We start from the raw sequence: 21238 nt of genomic DNA, 5'->3' as shown, positions 1-21238 counted from the left end.
TATTTTTGAGTTCAGAGCTGAAAGACTGAAGATAGTTAATACCTCTGAATACCTGTCATATTAAATGAATGCTGCCCTACTGAAATCAAGGGAGCTATTGTTTTTACGGAGAAAGGCTTTTGCTCAGAACGTTTAAACCAGGATAACAAAGAATGGAGAAGGCATGCAGCAGCTTTTTCTGAACTCTGAAATAAATGCACAAATAAACTGTTGTTGTTTGGGTTCTGTTCACACTGGTTCCACAGTCACCACAATCTGGAGAACTAAAATACAGAGTTTCCATTTTCATGAAAATATATTTTCCCCGTATTCTAGGTTTTAACACTAAAAAATGGCTTGCAGCAAATCTCACTTTAAGATACATGGATCATTTTCGGACCCTGACGTAAGGCAACTGCACTGGATCAGCTGTCAGCAGGAGGCGTGGCTGGGAAGAATACTGATAGTATTTTTTCAGATATGGTCCTTGAGCATGGAACTGCAGTGCTCAAATCTATACTGTAATTATGTGCTGCAGGGTTACCACCTGACTGTTGTCAACAGCTGTAGTCCAAGAAAGACTCTTCAGTGCTGTGGTTCCTGAGGTTCCTAGGATTCATGGCTCTGCCTTTGTCACTCACTGGGGAAACTTTCTTATTTGTTATGTCAAGATGAAATTGTCCATAAATCAGAACTAGCAGTGCTCAAGAAGGGAAAAATCTATGGAAATTAATCATATTTCTGAGTCTAAACTTTCCTCGATTGTCTTGTGAAAGCTCTTGAATAGAAAACTACTTCTCATTATGTCTCCCTATTTAACTAATGGTGCTGCAAATATTAAGAAAGGAACTATAGAGAACAATGCTTTCTTAGAAATTAATCCCCTTTCTTCCCCAAAGTTATGCACCAACTTAAAGATTTTTTTCTAAATATAAGAATTAAAAAATCTTTACAAATACACTAATGCTATACTACCTGGTTTTCTTTAAGGACAGTTTTAGATAAAGTTAGTATCTTGAATACATTATGAATCACTGCAGATTTTCAGTTCTGATAATATGGTTTTGTTATCCTGTGATAACTGGAATACTGGAAAACTGCACACACACACAAAATAATCTTGCAACAATTAAGTCACTGTCCAAGATGAGAAATAATTCATTTTCTAATGTGGCATTTTTAAGAAAATAATGAGTAGGGAAGCAGAATTTTGTGGAATGAATTTGATCATTCAGCTTGCTGATCAGATTTGGTACTTGATTGTCAGTAACAAAACTGTTCTTTCATCACACAAGTAACTAACCTCAGCTGAAGTGATTAAGGAAAACTAACTGGTAGAGACATACCACGGGATGCAACAAAAACAAAAAAGCCATCATAAAAAGCTATAGTATATATAGATTTTCTGTTCTCCAAACGTGCAGGCACTGACACATGATGTAAAGTACTTCAGCATAAAGGAAAATGAGTTTAGGAACAATTCACAAAACACTGTGGAAATTCTAGTGTGAATAACAGAAGAAATGCCACAAATTCCCAAGTTTCCCAAAATTCTATTTCGCTGTCATAAACAATTACAAATATACATCTATGAAAACATCCCCCATTTGAGGGGCATAATTTGTTTTAGACAGTAAGTCACTCAGGCATCATCCTTTGGGCAGCCAAATACACCGGTCAGATTTATGAGTGTTCACACTGAATTCTCCAGAGTTGAAGAAAAATGTAGGTATCTACCCTGTTTCTTAAGACAACTGATAAGAAAAAAGGGCATTTGAAAAAAAACAAGGTATTTGTTTTATTCTACTGTTGTTGACTTTCCAGTTTCAGCTGAGTTCTTTGCCATTTACTAAGCAAATACCATTAATAAACAAAAACCTGTAACATTTTAGGTGATGACAAAAGTCTTTACACAGGAAATCATAATGAGATTTCATTTAAAGCTAAATCTGAAATTTTTCTTTGTAAGAGAAATATCACTTACATAAGCCTAATTGTGCTTCTGAACAAGAATGTTTAGTCTTTGCATTCTTTCTTCCATAGGTTTGCCATCCCCACTAGCATAAATTACTTATTTTAAACAAAAAAGATGCATTTTTTGAGTTAATCTGTATCACATCAGAACATTAGGAAACTGCAAATAATACTGCATGGAAAACTCTACCAGCTTGAGCTAAGAATAGTAAAAAATAACTTGGAACCAAAATGCTGCAGTATAGAAAACTATGAAAAGGCAGCACCAGCACTGCAGAAAGAGCATTTCAAAATGTCTTTCTACCCAGGACCTTTTCATTGTCTTCATAAATTCCTACCTGGAGTACTCCGATTTGTTGAAGATCTAGTGTGCTTTTCCAGCTGTTGGCTTCTAGGAATGATGGGGGGACTGAACATGTCCATCCAGTCCCTGAAAAATACAAATCAAAATATCATCCATAAAAACACAGTTTGTGTAACTATTACTTAAAAAACCCTTTCAAAGGTAAGTGCAGGTTGTCGAGTGTGATGGAACAAAATCAAGCTGGATTTTACTGTTATAAAAACAAACTTTACAGTTAATACTATAAATGTTAAGGTTTTCTTTCTTCTTTAGCCAATTTGAGCTGGGATTGCTCTCTCAGCAAAAAGTGTACATGAGGTGTGATCCATAATGCACAGAGCTATACTGTGAAAGACTCTAGGACTCATGAGAGTGTTTTTCCTGAGGAATAAAGATTTGGGATGAACAACCTGGTCTTGATTAGAGACTGATGGGGCCAATTTGATTAAAAACCCTTACCCTCTCTAAGGAAAAAGACTCACAGACAATCATAAAGAGATGTCTTTGGTTACCACTGACTTGGCACTGCTTGGAGACCTGCGTACCACGGTGACATGGCAGGTGGTGGATCACTCACAGTCTGGATGGTTGGTGACTTAGAGCAGAGCATAGATTTGAAATGGATGCCACCAGCAGTGCGCTACGAGCTCAGAGGTCATGAACTGTGGGACAGCCAATTTGTATTAAATAACTTAATCTTTCCAGTTTAATTTAACTTGAAAATTTTTCAATGAAGGCATGGAATTAGTGGTCAGAGCTAAGAATAACATATTACCAGTTTGCTAGTGTTTTTCAGAAGGAAACACTGGATTGAGTCAGGATGTTATTGCTGACAGTGTTCTTGATATTGGAAAAAAACCTTTGCTAGGTAACTACACTATAAAGTGCTTATAACATATCTATATTGTTATAAAATACTATACGCTATAAATAAAAAAGCTGTTATCAAGCATAAGATGATTTTAGCTACTGACAAGGCCATATAGAGGATTCATCTCAGCTGTTACACGTATATTTTGATTCTGTAGAGAAAAAAGCTTTATGAGATCTTTATCATAGATGAGGGAGTATGGACCTTCTTCACCTGTTCAGTTTAATAGGCAATTTATGTCTCTCCTCAACACTATTTTGTGATAGCTTTTAAAAATGATTTTCACGGAATCACACATTCATGCAAAGTTCAATGTTCATTTCACATACACTGTTTTATGACAGTCTGTGTTTGCTACAGCTCAAAGGGAAACAGAACAGTTTTTATTGTTATTATTACTGTAACTGCAGATTTTTTCACTGAAGTAACTCATACCACGTCTTGTAATTCTTTTCATATATGAAACCAGTCTCTGTACACTGTACATAGCTGATGCTTCCTTAAGTTCCCATCTCTCCTCATCAGCAGTAAAGAGCTATAACGCATTCAGGCTTTCATATAACCATTAACTAGACTAAATATTTGCAAATTAATACTTAAGCATAGAATTCAAGGGACCTCAATCAATCATCTCATTTTGATCAAACCAGGTCCTTCTTTGTTGACCGACCTATTTCAACTACAAGACAAGCAGAATGGAAAGGAAAAGGGCTCTTTAAATTCCTTTATGTTTGCTTCATGCTGGTGGGAACAGTGCAGCTCTACAGAGTAAATTAAACTTAAATTGGGGCTGCTTTGACTTACCTCTGGCCGTGGCTGTTCCAACAGCTGATACAAATAGATTACACATGCGAAGCTGGAGGCCAAGGAGATCAGCCACAGCTGAGGAGGTAACTTCAACATCCATGGCTTCTTCTAGAAGGCATGAGTTGTTCCAAAGCTTGACAGGTTTCTTTACACTGGTGGACTGTAATTGTCTCAACTCAACTGTCCTACACCCACTAAACAGGTAACGTACTTCTCCTTCCTGAAAAGCCTTGATGATCTCATGTAAGATTTGCTTCTGACAAAGGAATCTTTCAAGGCTCAGCCATGTGTTGTAATTGCTAAAATATGACAACTTTTATGTTAGTTTTTCTGCTACTTCTGGACTTGTTATTGATTTCACATTATCTCCTGCTGGCATACAGGCATAATCTGGAGTGAACAGGGGGACAACCACCAATCTGTTTGCAGTCAAAATGGAAAAAACTTACCTTCTGCCTCAGGAAACAGAACTGCTGGTGTAGAAATACAGCAAGTAGCATAGCAGATTTAAAGGAAGAGATACTGAATTTTCCATCATTTCAATAGGTAAAAAACATACTTCAATATTTTTTTACACCAGCATATTCTTTTCACATATATGGTCAACTTCACAACCAATCCTTCTCTTCTGCTGTTCAGCTAATACCTGAGAACTGGTACAAATACTCCACACAGCAATATGCTTGCCTAGACATCTCATTATTAGCTCTCTCTGGCACTGCTCACCATACCTGCATTCCCGGAATATGGCCAAAGACTCTTTGTTCACACCAAAGCTTCCAAAGTTTTTAGAAGTAACAGTTAAATGCATGCTTTGATATCCAGTGGCATGGTAGAATATATTTTCCATTTCTTCCACTGGCACGTGTGGTTTGTGCTGCCTCAGAATCAGCAAACATAAACCTAACACTAGAATCTGACCAAGCTCATAGTACGTGGTCAGAAAGCACGAAGCATTATCACTTATCTGATTCTCTACAATTGCACCGAAACATTAACATCAGCAATGGCAATGTCTTGGAGAAACTGAGGCAATTTTAGAGAAGGTAAGGAAGAACTGCTAGCACTAATCTCTGCTTCCCAAGCTACCCTTTCTTCCAAATTCACTACAGCTTTTAGTTTAGTGTTATCTATGAGACAGTCTAGATTCAGTTCATGTTTTTTTTCCCTCAAATGTCCAAGAAAATCTAATAGCTTTGCTATTCAAACCCCTCCCATCAAGACAAGCAATCAAAACACTACAGTATTAGGGATTCATTGTTGATTTAGCGTTATTTTAAAGATGGAAACATATTACACAATTTGCATTAAAACTAGGTTATTACTTCCACAAATTGGATACCAATGTCTAAATCAACTTCTCCTAAAATCTTGAGATAAAACCCCCCAGAACAAAACTTAATCTCATGTGTGCTGAAATATTCTCAGCCACACTGCAGTACACAGTAAACACTGGCACTTGACTGATATACTTCTGAGAAGTGGGCTTACATTGGCAATTCTGATAGATGGTGTAGTCTAGCAGACCTTGCCTAAAAGTAGAGCCCAGCACGGAGACAAGAGGCAATGTCCTGAGAACTGTGGCCTTCATTCCCATTTATGGCAGTTTTATACTGACTGAATAAAGAATACTGGTTTTGAGAACTTCCTGAAGAAGCTGTTTATCTCCTTAAATCAGCAAAGCTGATCACACATTCTGACTCATTAAAGTCACTCCCTCCCTTTAAGCTATCAAAGCCTCCAGCTGTAATCAATATAATCAATGGGCAGTAAACTATCCACAGCTTTCCTGATAGCAATGTGGAATGCCCAAGTATTGTCTTTTCACATTGTGAGCTGCATTGTATGAAGCCTTAGAATAGCTTCCACACACATTCAAAGTACCATGAACCTTTAATGCTTTCACTAAAATTCTTCATTATTCGGCAAGCTTTTCTCTATATCAAACCAGAATCTAAAATACTATAAAGTCTTGTAATATTATGATAATCTTGTTAAATAATGGTCATATATTGAAATACCACATGTGATGGAAAGCAAAAGAATCTTGTGGACTTACGAACATCATTTTCAGTCTTACGACAGCATGTTATATTTTGCAAAAAACAGCACTGATCAGTAAAATCTGTTGAGAAAATTAGTGATGCCTTATTAAGTAGCACTTCTCAATGACAATGTATCTAAAGTATTGACATCAACAGAAACCCAAAGAATTAGAGGGGTCTGATTTAAATCTTAACCAATACCCTTGACATTCTGATATTTTTACAGATATTTTTGTGCTTTAGTCTATCCTGCTGGCTGGACTGAGAAAATTGCAAATCATTCAGTATAAAGATTTGTAACATTGCTCTGAATTGAGATAGCATATACATTTCTTTTGGATCAGATTTAATTTGTATTACTTAAATCAATGGGATCATTTAATCCACCTTATTAGCAAAATTAAAATGCATCAAAGTTTTAGTATGGTTTCACCCAACAATCTAAACAGGAATTAAAAGGAATATTCAAGTTATTCAGTCAGGCTGGCAGTATACTTAAAAAAAGCAGGGCAAGGGCTACATTATATCACAACAGGGAATGAAAAAACAACAGCAGTTTTGTACCATTAGGAACACACTGAATTGACAAGCTATTAAACATCTGAAAAATACAATCAATAAAGAACTGATGATTTTAACTGCATAAACTACTTAGTAAATCTTTATGAATATAACTGGCTTGTGCCTGAGTGACAATAAGAGGAACACATTTGCTGAATTATGCTTTACAGTGGACAATTTGACCATCTCTGCAGAGGGCCAGAGAATGCCAATGTATGAATCAAGAGTATAAAATTTTAAGGAAAAAAGGACTAATTCTTGACATCTCATGCAGCTATCAACTTAAAATCTCAGCACATACTTCTGCTGTATTAGTAACAGTTAACCCCACATGAAGCAAATTCTGCTGCAGATGCTCAAAGTGAGTAATTAAGTAATACCTTACCATTATCCACTGAATGCAAAGTGACAGATGGCATCAAAAGTATGGTTCAGTACAGCCTACATAATCAATTCAGTTAAGATGAAGATCTCTTTTTCTCACTTGTTTGGATTTTTAATTATATCTTTTTAAGGTTATCAGAAGCATTTCTTAGATAGATCAATAAAAATTCACCTAGTTCTGTGAGACCCGTCTCCTATTCCCTGCTACATCTTTTTTGGAGTGTGCATAACTTGTTAGGCTCCTCTAGATTAGCAGATCTGAATTTTTAGTTATTTACGTATCTGCTGAGTTTCATGCATATGCGTAACTTCATTAACTTCAATCAGATTACCTATACACACCTGTTTGGATTCTGCTTTGTAATATATTAATCATCTATGCATAATGGGAGTGTGTTCTTTTTAATAGGAATATTTCCATAGAAATAAACCCTTCAGTAACAGTTTCAGTAGTGAAGCAAGGAATTATGTAGGCTATTAATAGTAAGAAATCTTTGTGTTATGTACAAAATGCAATAATATTATTTGAAATGGTGTCAAAATAAAATTTCAGGTCCTGCCAGTACATCTGTCTCTAGCAATTATAAGGTCATCTCAGCCTTATTGAATCTAAAATCTTTTATTATTCAACTCTGTTTGAATGGCCCAGGAACACTGAGAAAAAGAGTGGAACCAATAAAAAAGCAAATCTCAGTAAGTCCTGAAGCTGCAAAAATAAAAGGAGATAAACTACCTTACATTAACATAGATGCAACAGCAAAATGTTTGAAAGCATTTGCTACATTTTATATTCAAACCCATAGCATATATGCTGCCCTGTTTCCATGTTCTCAGATTCCCATACAAGGGAAAGAGATTTTGGGTTATTTTAACATGCTTTTATATGTTAGCCACTTGGTTCTCAACAACCTGCTTGCAGCTAAGCTTTTCACCATCGTGATTAAAAAAATTAACCTCCCAACAAAACGTTTCCTGTGCCATTTGCTTCTTTTGTCATGTTCCCTTTTCATGCATATTACAGCCTGACAAATGCAGCAGAACTTCACTAATTCAGATTAACGACTTGGGAGACCTATTGCACCTATTTTGTGGATATGTAAAGTAACTGAACAAACACAATGAAAAACCAAAGTACATTTTGTGATACATTGTTCTTGTTCACTTATTTTCACAACAGTTGTGTAATTTCATAATACTTCATAATGGAGCATTTTCTGTTTTGCAGAAGTAATGGAACTGTATGACTTTGATCCTGTAATGAATCATAAAAATAACTATGCTTTGTTTGCAAAACTTAATCTTCAAATGTGCTTAACTTTTAAGTTATTCTGCTATTTACTCCTTTGCTTGGAAATACAGGAAACAAAGACCTTTTGTGTCTGAATTTCACAGCATGCATGCTGGAGAAGTTCTGCTGCAGCAAAAATAAATGTTATCACTCCCATCCTTCTCTTAACTGCACTATTCCACAGGGGAGTTTAATTTTACCAAATCTCTTAACAGTGTAACACCACATGAGGCAGCTATTGGAATGTCTAGTTTTCATTGGGGATGGATGAGAGTATGGTGGTATCAAAGCTGAACATACTTTTAATACTTGCGGCTTTGCAGTGGATGTAGTTTTGTGCTGAAATCATTGATATATTATCCAAATTTAAGGTTCCATGGTAATAGCACTATTCATGTCAACAATAGGTTCTAAAACAAGACTTCTCTGGCAGAAACTCTAAAAGTTAAAGAAACAAGTTACTTCCTAAAAATCAATGGAACAGTCAGATGCATAGAAAGGGGTGTTTGGTATATTTAACTAATATACCAGAAGTTTAACAATAATAAAGTTTGAAAAGAATTAAAGGAACATATTTATCATTTCATGATACATTATCTGAACTACTGCGCATGTGTATCATTATAACAGAAAGGAAAATCTCATTGTTTGATAAAGCAGTAATTAAGGATATGGGCACTACTCTTTTCTTGTGAGGATAAAACACCTTTTTCTGAAAAGTTTATATTTACTGTCCTCCTCAAAGACTTCATCTCCACATCAGTGAAACCTTTCTTTAGTGATGATAAATCTCAAATCTTTAACATTTATCATAACTGGAGAGAGACCTTTACGAAAAAGAAAAAAAGAAGAAAAATTAGCTCTTTTTGAGGTTGGTTTTGTTTTGGGGTTGGGTTTTTCCTTTGATTGTAGAGGAAAGAAGAATGATGACATCCTGATCAGTCCAGTGTAACACATGTAGGTTACAATGATAAGCGGCTTGCTTTAGTCAGCCTGTACTAAGCCCATGTGAAGTGAGGACAGTGACTATCAACCATTTGTCAAAGACTGCGGGCCCATATAAGCCAATTATAGGTAGAATGAATTTTATATTACATCCACAAATGCAGAGCTACAAATGACTTAAACCACAGCACAGTGGTGGCACTTTTAATAGATAAAACGAATCTAGGCAAAATGACATCCTGAATTGTATCACATTTCCATGCAGCTCTGTGCCCACAATAAAGTTAAAGATCTGGGAAAAACTAACTGAAAATTTGGCTGTGTACATTTTGTACAGTATTACTTAAGTAAAATAAACTTCTTGTAAAAGGATGGCCAATGAAATGCTGAAATATTTGTGTCTTTCTTGTGTAGTTACTGGGGAACAGCTGATAGAACTTCAGAGGAATACATTTTATTTGGTAGCTTGGGAAGAGTTAAGTAGGATGCGAAGAGAGGATCTTGTGAGGCAATGATTACACAGACAGGTTTCTATGTATTAAAAGAAACCAAACACCACAAAGACAGAAAAATCAGCTTCTATCAGAAATACATTTTTTTGAAAGCATCTGTAGAAGTTGAGAAAATCATTCATGAGATTAGGCTCGAGTGATCTTTTTCAGAGAGCAGCTCTACATTTTACAGTTCAGTATAGCTGAAATTCCTCTAGCATATTGACTTTCTTTTAACATTTCTTTTGAAGAAGCTTCCAAACCTTCTATGACACACAATTATTTAGGAGGACAAATGCTTGCTAAGCAAGAATTCACAATTTCCAGTCCCTGCACTGGAGGAAGAAGTAACACAGATAATTACAGCTTCCTATTTGGAGAGAAGAGAGCAATTCTGAAGTTCAGCTAGGACCATACAGCACATCAGTCAGTGGGAAGTACATAGCTAAGGCTTGAAACGCTGCACATCATCTTGCTCATCTGGCTCTGTAGCCTCCGCAGTCAGCCTGCCTCCTTTCATTAACTGGTTCTACACCTTGCAAAGCAGCATGATGTGGAGATGATTTGTATTGCAGTAGCAGTATTCTTGGCAGATTTATGACCGTTACTCAGCAGAACCAATGGAAAATTAGTCTAGCTGGGTCTTTTTATCGACTGCATTTCTATTATCTTCACAGGTGCTTTCTTTCCTGGCTTGTTCTTTTATCTTATCATGGACAGAAGCTACATTTACTGGACAATAGCTTCCACACTGCTCTCTTTTCATTTCCCAGAATATATCACTATTACACTTTTTAAAGTTACTTTAGACCTGTCAAATTCTGTATCACTCCTTACAACAAAATATTTGTTGTTTCAGTAAGTGCACAGAAGCAAGTAATTGTCTTAATTCCATGGTATTTATAGCTACTCATCTACATGGGATATATACATTTTTTAAATATTCTGTGTGTTGTTCTACACTATTGTAGTAAGCTTACAAAGATTTAGACATTTTCTACTTGCTCATACATGACTTGTTAAAATTGGCTTTGAAAACAGTTTAGGAGCCAACTTATAAATTATCATTAAAATTAATTATCTCGCTCTCGCTTAGGTACACACCCCCTGTGAAAAACATTACAGAGTTTTCCATTATAAATGAAAGGTAATGATGTGAATAATGATATTCAAGTCACATCATCTCCAGTTTTTATATCATGATGCAAACTGACCTCATAATTTTGTCGTCTTCTGTATTTACAGCCCAATAACGCTTTTCTGGCAGTTCACAAAGGCTACTGAATTTATGAGGCACTTGCAAGTCAGGTATTTTACGAATACTTTGCCTGCATTTCTCGCAAATGATTTCTAGAGAAATTAAAGTCTACCATGTGTGCTGGACTAAAATAGCATGAGAACTAAGTTGTAATTTATACCATTCTCTTTTAAATTTCATTACATGGAAATACAGGTTTTCATTGTTGATCACATTAACTTGACATGATGGAAAGCTTTATTTCTACATATAATGATATTTATTCTCATTTTCCTATATAAAATGCACTGAGTACCAAATTGCTTTAGCACATGCATAAAAATAACTTAATAAAACTTGACTCTACCAATATATGGGCAGAAAGAGACAAACAACATAGCCTGCACTAAAATACAGGCAATTCTAATGCCATCAGAATTATGAAACTGATTCTGGAATCAGAGTCCAAAGTGTCAGCCTCAAGGTACGTCATACCTTACTCCGAGGACTATAGTTGTGTCTATAGTTGTGATAACCAACACCCAAGGCAGAGAGGTTTTCTAGACCAACATAAAACACTTGGATTTACATGTGCAAGGGGGTGGGAATCCAGGATTGTATTTTAACTCAAGTAATATATTGTGTGTACTAGGAAGCCTATGGCTGCACGTTGCAGTAACTGACGTATCTGGAAGAACTTGCATGGCAAGTTTCATAGTGTTCACTTCATAAAATCTAACAAGAACATTTTAAATCCATAAAAACATGGATGGCAAGGGAAATAAGTGACTGAAAACATCTGTGCGAGGAAAAACGTGTGTTATTCTGCAGAACTAACTGGCAGTGTGCTGTCAGAAAACACTTCATACCATTGATAAAAGCGAAAGAAGTATCTGAAATGTCATCTGCTCCTATCCCTCCCAACACACATACATTGTCCATTTAAAACCTGGACAAGCAAAATCAGCATTAACACCACCAAGTGAAATCACTCTACTTTTAAAAATAAGTACACCTCTTGTTCAGGCTGTTAAAAAATTGACAAAGTGATGTTAGGGTTTCACCTGGAAGTGGACAATTAATTTTGATCATCTCAATCTGATTATTTCTCCCTAGCCACCCTCTCCCCTTGTCTTCATTTTGCCTCATATTAAAGTCACAGGGATTTTCTTGCTAATTACAAACAAAACAGAACAAGCTAAAAACCTGACAGCCAAAATATGTTGCACACAGGATCAATTTGAACTATTCCACAGAGTTGTAACACCCTCTTCTGACTGGGCTATCTATTAAAAAAAAAAACCCGTCTAAATAAGTAACATTAACCTTCTGTAACAAATGGATTCCCTGGCACCTACAGTCACGTGCAGAATTCTACTTCTAAGCCTTCAAAGCAGAGAGGGAGTGACAGAGAAAGAAAGAGATGAGAGTGGATGTATGTCAGATGAGAAGATTTCCTGAATCATGCATCAAAGCAGCTGTAGGAGCAAGGCTTGTGTCAGTTACATTAAATACACAGTGGTACATCCAAAACATGCAGAATTCAGTTCTGCATTCCAGGACAACACAGACATAATGCAGATAATGACTGAAGCGAGCAATAGTAAAGCCCTCTTAAAGTGATTTAAGGTTAATTCAAAGAATGTCACACTTAATATTCAGGATACTCTGAGTCCTTACTGCCCAGGCTATAAATGGAATCTTACCGCGGGTTGGAGTGAGAAAGTGGGCTCATTTCTTTCTGATAGTGATGCTCCTGACTGGTGGGCTATGGAAAACAAAAAATAATAGTGAGAAAATGACTCTGAAAATATCATTTCAGTATGTTTAGAAGTATGCAAGAGATCTTTTATGAGCGTACACATTTGCAGCTTCTGATATTAGAATTTTACGGCCTTTTTCCTTACCTGTGAAATTAAAAACGGATATTCAGATTCTAACTGTGCAAAAGTACGACGTAACAGATGATTCTTACCTGGCTGGAAATAAACCTGAATTAAAGAGTTGACCACATGGTCATTTCTCTACTGCCTGTGAGTGTTGGGGCTGAGTCAGGAAGCTTCAGAGAGGGAGGGTGGCAAGGTCTTGTCTGATAGGAAAATCTGGACTGTATGTGTATAGAAAGTACAGAGCAGGAACTCTTAGTAGGATCTGCGCAGAACCAACCATTCTTAAGATGAGACAACACTGAGGCAGAGCTAATAGGGCTGGCAGGCCTGGCTCATCTCTCCTCAGAAGTACCAGTAAGAGTAACCTGAGCAGTCCCAAATGAAATTTGCTGAAGCAGAAATGATTCCCTATGGCACTGTCAACTTGATACCTGGATTCAGCTATTTATGACTAGGTAATGTGGACTGTGTGAACATTCATACAAAAGATTATAATTTTCTAGTCTTCAAATGTTACTTATTCATTGTTAAGAATATGCCCCAAAGTGTGGCGTTTCACGACACGGACTCAAGTGGATGAGGAGACTCAAATCCAGCTTTATTACAATCAAGCCTTTTTTATCCCCTTGTTTGGTACTTTCCGAACCTGCACAAGCATGCCACATTCAATCTCACTGGCCTCTGTAAAACTCTCCAGGTAAATAGTCCAATCACAATGCTGCAGACCCTCTCACAACCCCCACATCATCAACTGAGACTTCCACCGCAACTACATCCTGCCCCATCCCCCCAAGACTTGTTTTTTGACGTTCCCTGGCCTTCAAAGCCCCAACTCATCGCCCCAGGGCTTGTCAAGCACCAAGGCCTGAGAGCTCATTCCCAAACTCTTCTTCATGCAAATCTTATCGCCTTCACTCCCCACACCAAAGTTCTCAAACTACCTTTGGTTTGTGGCATTAAAAAGTTATTTGGAAGATCAATATTCACAGAATCACAGAATCCTAAGGGTTGGAAGGGACCTCAAAAGATCACCTAGTCCAACCCCCCTGCAAGAACAGGGTAACCTAGAGTACATCACATAGGAACTTGTCCAGGCGGGCCTTGAATATCTCCAACGTAGGAGACTCCACAACCCCCTGGGCAACCTGTTCCAGTGCTCTGTCACTCTCACAATAAAGACATTTTTCCTGATGTTCACGTGGAACCTCCTATGCTCCAGTTCACACCCATTGCCTTGTCCTGTCACTGGACATCACTGAAAAAAAGCTAGCTCCATCATCCTGACACTCACCCTTTACATATTTGTAAACATTGATGAGGTCACCCCCCAGTCTCCTCTTCTCCAAGCTAAAGAGTCCCAGCTCCCTCAGCTTCTCCTCATAAGAGAGACGTTCCATTCCCATAATCATCTTTGTGGCTCTGCGCTGGACTCTCTCCAGCAGCTCCCTGTCCTTCTTGAACTGTGGGGCCCAGAACTGGACACAATATTCCAGATGCGGCCTCACCAAGGCAGAGTAGAGGGGGAGGAGAACCTCTCTTGACCTACTAACCACCCCCCTTCTAATACACCCCAGGATGCCATTGGCCTTCTTGGCCACAAGGGCACAGTGTTGGCTCATGGTCATCCTCCTATCCACCAGGACCCCCAGGTCCCTTTCCCCTTCACTACTGTCCAGCAGGTCAGCCCCCAACCTGCACTGGTACATGGGGCTGTTCTTCCCCAGATGCAAGACTCTACACTTGCCCTTGTTGAATTTCATCAAGTTCCTCTCCACCCAACTCTCCAACCTGTCCAGGCCTCGCTGAATGGCAACACAGCCCTCTGGTGTGTCAGCCACTCCTCCCAGTTTAGTACCATCAGCAAACTTGCTGAGGGTACATTCAGTATCCTCATCCAGGTCGTTGATGAAAATATTAAACAGCACTGGTCCCAGCACCGACCCCTGAGGGACTCCACTAGTCACAGACCTCCAGCTAGATTCTGCCCCATTGACCACAACTCTCTGCCTTCTTCCTTCCAACCAGTTCTTGATCCACCTCACTACCTGATCATCAAGCCCACAATTCCTTAGCTTATCTATGAGGATGCTGTGGGAGACAGTAGCAAATGCCTTACTGAAATCAAGAAAAACCACATCTACTGCTCTACCATAATCCATCCACCTAGTTACTTGCTCATAGAAGACTATAAGGTTGGTCAGACATGACTTCCCCTTGGTAAAGCCATGTTGGCTGCTCTTAATGACCCCCTCATCCTTGATATGTCTAGAGACATATTCATATTCATGAACTGGTACAAAAATTCAAGAATTCTAACATTCAGAAATGTATTTTCTCTCAGTATATTTGTGGGGCTTCCAGAAGAGACCCCCCTCCCATTGTCACACACCTCAAAAGCAGCTCTAACTGAATCACTGAAGCAAGTGCAAAAGAAGTGAAAATACAAGCATACATTAACAAGACCTGTACGACTTAGTACATGAAATGCTAAAAATAAACACTAAGCACTATGAAAGCAATTGTCTTTTTTTACAGAAATCAATATAAAAATGAGTATCTTCTCACGGTTTCAGGAAGTGCGGAGGGATGTTGTAAAATGTATGTACAGGATGAATGACATCCTAATTACTGCCAAGTATGAGTCACTGCCTGGTGGTGGGTAGTGCAATTCCCAAATGATGGCTAGCGGAAGACTGAGAATGAAACAGAAAGTGAACTAGTCAGTCTGTGAACCAGAATATCTAAGTAACTTCTAGTCTCATTTCATAATAAGGAATAGTCTGCCTCAGTTTTGCAACTTGACTTGATGTGAACAGACCCCTCCAGGGGTCATCAGACCGAGCTCTCAGTTGGAATAATTCTGGGTTTAAATATCACTCCTCTTGTCTGTCAGACTTCAGTTCTGCCAAACCATTGCCATGTGAAGTGGCTTTCTTTTCTCAACCATTGTAAAGGAAAACAGAAGACCTTCCACAAATCAGGACTGAATTTATACTTAGGAAGCTGCTTGAAGAACAAGTAATCTTTCTTTTCTGTGAGTACTCCTTACTCAAAAGACAGGTCTTAGTAGTGAATGCATACTGGAGTCTGCTAATGCAGCATTAAACCACGGCAAGCTTCCAAGATGTTTCAATGAGCAATCTATGAGAATCTTCCTTTTCTTTTGCATTTCTGGCTGAGAATCAGAGACAAAATGTAGTAAGATATCCTGAAATCTCTTATACATGATCTCCAGGATGGTTCTTGTACATCTGAAGTGGTCTCTGAAGTATGGAAACAGCTATCCAAGAAGCTAAATAGGCAAATACCCTGACAGCACAGGAAGGTCTTACTGGATCTCTAGAATAAAACGAGGCACCAAAGCAGAAATATTTTATCAGCTTGGCAAATTTTCTTGGTTAATGTGTATATTGGTGGGTATAAACTTCACATTATACTATGCAGTATACAGACCTCTGTCTTGCATATTGTTGCAAAGCTAACATGCAATTTCATACACCTTCAGATTTCAGAAAATATTCAGGTAAGACACACTCAAATAAAGTCTTTACAAATACTCAGTTCTACATGGAGATATTATTGATTTGGAAATGTGCTCTCCTCTTCCTCCCCCCATTTTACAAGGATTTACAATTATTCTTTGAAGTCAATCCATTTTAACATAGAAGTTTCTCATATTTATAACTTACAGCTCTGCTGGGTAATGTATAATATTCAAAGCAGCTTTATTCCTTTTGGCTGTCATAGTTTACACCAACTGCTAAACAGCTTATATTTCTCCTGGTAGCCTATTCAGTTCTTGGTAAACTATCATAGCATTAAAAATACAGTTTCAGTATATCTGTTTTATAGCTGTTTAAGGACATCTGTTCTCACTGCAACTAAGCAATATGATTGATCTCTGTGTCTTTACATTCAGATGGGTTTCTTAGACTCATTAGACTCAGAAACATGAGAATTTTCAATAAATCTGGAAATCAGAGTAGCAATGGCAAGTGATGAAAAAATAAACTCAGTGAAAATGTGCTTTATATATGTAAAATATTACTTTGATACATAGGGTCACTATCTAACATGATTATATCCTGCCCTGCCTTTCAGAACTTCACAGGTATTTCAAGATGACAGACAAAAAGCTGTCTTCTGGTGGTGCTGTTGCCACAGATTCCACTAAGAGACAAAAATGTACAAAATGAATGAAAATTTGAATAAAAATATTCCTTACTTATCTTTGAAGAACATAAGAGAAAGCAACAGATACTACTGGCTTAAAAAAATCAGAAAGATACAACCTGGAAACATATGTAAGCATGAAAGTTTAATTGTGACAAGAATTTCAAGCTGTCCTTAATTTCTCAAACTACAATACCAGGAATATTTCTATTCTATACACTGCACTGCTAAACTCATTTGCCTGTGCACCTGGAAGACGGCTAGATACATACTACATATACACACTTTCCTGCAGTTTGTACATCTGAATTTGGAAGGCTAGATCATTTGCAAATTCTCTTGACTCAAGTGACAGTTACACTAAAGATCAGTGACATAAAACCTAATCTCTTTCTATTCTAAGATTTACGTTTCAGCTATCCATTTGAACATGGCATCACCATCACTATTCTCAAAGTCTTCTGAAATGTTGTAAGCATAACAAAATATACTGAAATTTAACACCAAAAATGTTCCCAGCTGCTCTGCTAAGCTTCTGTGTTAGAACAACTTGGGGTGATTAAATAATCACCCTCCCTAAGAAAAACTGTTTATAACCTTCTTAGATACTAAAGGTCTAGAAAATGAATTATCACCCTCACGTGAATATTCTGCTGTTTTCCAAATCCTGGAACAGAGTTAAAACAAGGAGTGTTAAGCACACAGGTCCATAGCATGTCCACGTGTCTATACCACATCTACGAATAGCTGGTGCCATGGCAGCTATCTCAGAAAGGAAAATACGAAGTGAATCACAACAGGTACTGTGGACTAACCAACACTGCACTGGTACAGGGAGTCCCTTTGCATAAAGCGAGGTAGGGAAGACTGCAGAAGCTGAATTTCAGCAGCCTTTGTTGTAGCAAGGAACTAAGTGGTTAGTCCTTATCTGAGAAAGATTAGGTTTGCTTTCTAAATGATCTCTTCCTGGAAAGGAGGTTCTACATTACATTGTGAAACCTCAGTGCCCACCTTGCAAAATACAGAGTAGAAGCCTGACAAGGCTGCATGTATAAGACATACCAACACTTCAGTCAACTGAATGAAATTTGAAAAACTTCTCAAATATGTTGCCTTTTGCACTTGATTTACCTACAGAGAGATGGCTACAAAGGACTACTATGAAAAACTACAGCTATATTAAATTACAAATTAAATTACTAAATTATTATACCTAAGCTCTTTATTTAGACTGATGCTATTAGTCTGAAGCTACAGAACATGATCAAGACAGTAAAATCAAAGAACTGTCTCTACAATCACATTATGCTTCACTGAATACTGCAGCAGTACATTTCACCTTAAAAGTTCATTTTGGTTTAGTAATCTAATTTGTATTAACCAAACCTCACATCTAAATATTTTTATCAATTTCCTTATAATTAAACCACTCAAAAATTAATGAGACTGCTATTCTCTATTTGAGTTCCATTTGTCCAGTCTTGCAGATTCATACCATGTTGGAGTCTATTAGTGAGTACTAAGAAAACATATTGGAAATAACGTAACTACAACTAAATATATAATGTTGACAGATCTCAAATAGTTCAAACCAACTAATCTTTCCTTAATATCCTGCAAAACATTACTCTGTACACCAAGTTCTTATTTGTGCAATTACCCACTTGGCAATACATCTCATTTGAAACCTTTATTTACCAGTGTACCATAAAGTTCCTATGCTGTGTTGATCATTCACTATGGAAGACAGCTGCTATACAGGCCTCTATTTGGTCCCTGTAGATCCCTGGAGGTAATTTCCACCTAAAACTTTAGAGCAATTACTCTGCAACAGTTTATATTGGGTCAACACAGCAGTGTTTACTCTTCTAACATCGGATTGTCCTCTGAGAGTTGTGTAGTGTGCTTTACTTAAGCCACATTCAGTGTTTATTATTGTTTCACCTATAGTAAATCAAGAACTATGTTGCTGAGATATAAATGGAGAATGGGATTATCTAGTTTTACAGCAGGTCCTGCAAGCACCTTTATATAGGAGCTGAAATGTTATTCTGTGATTTCATACATTCAGTACTCTTCAGTGGACTGTAACAAATATTCTGCTTCTTGTAACAATACTCTGTCACATAGTGCAGCTTGTACCAGGACAAATAAGGATACAAGGTGTGAAATACAGAAGGATCACACAGTAAAAGCTCAGAACTACTGCAGCTTTTTGCTGCTGTTCTTCTCCTTCAGTGCTTTCAACAGTTACCTTTTCAGTCATAAGACTTTATCATCATGAGAAGGAATTATCTTCCATTACTCACACTATAATGTAGTTGCTGACTGGTATATCTGGGCTTTACTCATTTTGGAAATATCTTTAGGTACTATACCACATACCTGCAGGTTGCCAGCCACTACCTTACAAGCTGCACAGCCTACATGATTACTCAGGATTCTAGAAAGGAATACATACCAGCTGCTATGCAGAAAATTAATATATTTCAGACAAAACCAGGACAACTATCTAAGATAGGAATGGGCAGCATGATCATTTTAACATGTCTAAAAAGGTTGTTTTTTAGAGTCATAAGATTTGGCTTCTGCTCTTTGTTCTTCCACAGATTTTCTACTTAAACCTGGTGATATCATTTAATCTGGTTTAGTATTTAAAAAATACATACAAGTAAGCAAGTAATGTTAACCTGTAAGCGTTCAGTGGGACTACAGAAGTAATTTAATTGAGGTTTCTTTGACTTTTTAAAAGGCCAATGTAGTGACAGGAAAAGGGGTAATGGCTTTAAACTAAAAGAGGGAAGATTTAGATTAGGTGTTAGGAAGAAGTTCATCCCAATGAGGGTGGTGAGACACTGGAACAGGCTGCCCAGAGAAGATGTGGATGCCCCATTCCTGAAAGTGTTCAAGGCTGGGTTGGATGGGGCTTTGAGCAACCTGGTCTAGTGGAAGGTGTCCTTGACCGTGACAGGGGGTTGGAACTAGATGATCTTGAAGGTCGCTTCCAACCCACACCATTCTATGATTCTATGTATCAGATTTGCTCTTTGTCCATGGTGGTACTACAGGACCTGCTGGAAGTGCATGTGTTTTGGTTGCAGGTTTTACCTGCTAAGTTCTAAAAATGTTTGGTAGTGGTATCTTAAATTTCAAAGCTACTCAAACACATTTTGATATTCAAGATCCTTGAGTCTCAGAATTGACAGAAACTATAGAGAAAATACTGTGGCGTTAGACTTACAGGTGGGAAACAAGAGTTCCAGGATGCTGTATCTTCACTGCTTGTACTTAGGCTAACATTGCAGTTATTCATCTGTGATGCACTCAGCCCATGGGAGATCCCAGTATCCCCTGATTCTTCACTTTGCTGTCTCTTCATGCTAGCCAGCATCTGTAGTTCAGATGAACTGAGTCTATTTGACTGGTAGTTTTCCCAGTCATACTCCTGTGAAATAAAATGGAGTAGTCAACAATATAGACAGGCTCACTGAACAGAATATGGGAATGAAAGAAATACACTGGAGAATCTCGTGGGGAATCTTCTAGAAGCTACAACACTAAAACATGTTTACTAGAAAAGATTAGTTAACAGATTCCTGCTCAGCTACGAATATCAAACATATTCAGATGTAATTACAGAAGGAAGAACACAAACACTGTTATGGACTACAGTCTGGATCCTGGGTGTTTGGTGAAGTTGCTGTTCTACTGCAATTACAAACAGAAGATAAAAGCAGGATTTCAGAAGTTCAAAAACCCAGCAGCTATGCTTAAGCATCAAATGCAAATCTTGAAATAAACCCGATCACACAGTTATCATAGCACCATAAACACCAGCAACATAACATTTAGTTACTTGTCAAGTACAACATAAAATTTCTCTGGAAAGCAACACATGTCAGCACTAAATTTTAAAAGTTATTTTGGTAACTTGCTAGTGTATAAACTAAAATAAATTACTTTAAAATAAACAGTACAGCAACATTTAATACCTTCAGGTTATGTGTCCTGGGTTCAGCAGTAGCAGTCATTTTTCTCCTTCTTAGTAGCTGGTGCAGTGCGACGTTTTTTACTTTTGGCCTGGGAACAGCGCTGATAACACCGATGGTTTTAGTTGCTGCTCAAATGTTTAGACTGGCCAAGGACTTTCTGAGCCTCATGCTCTGCCAGGGAGGAGGGGAAGCCGGGAGGAAGCAGAGACAGGACACCTGACCCGAACTGACCAAAGAAGTATTCCATACCACAGCACAT

The 21238-nt window shown here is 37.6% G+C and overlaps 1 protein-coding gene across 1 annotated transcript in view; it reads right to left on the bottom strand.

Moving 5' to 3' along the window:
* CFAP20DC (CFAP20 domain containing) overlaps nt 1-21238 on the bottom strand; it is an 80405-nt gene that overhangs the window by 2221 nt on the left and 56946 nt on the right. Inside the window, 3 exon segments of the mRNA XM_062630189.1 lie at nt 2292-2383; nt 12632-12693; nt 20229-20432. Coding sequence (XP_062486173.1) covers nt 2292-2383; nt 12632-12693; nt 20229-20432 — 358 coding nt within the window.

Source organism: Pezoporus occidentalis, unplaced genomic scaffold (genome assembly GCF_034315485.1).
Source record: "Pezoporus occidentalis ecotype Australia unplaced genomic scaffold, CSIRO_AGI_Poc_V1 ctg35, whole genome shotgun sequence".
Taxonomy (NCBI): domain Eukaryota; kingdom Metazoa; phylum Chordata; class Aves; order Psittaciformes; family Psittacidae; genus Pezoporus; species Pezoporus occidentalis.
Note: the sequence above shows the minus strand (reverse complement) of the source record. Positions and strands in the feature narration are given on the sequence as shown.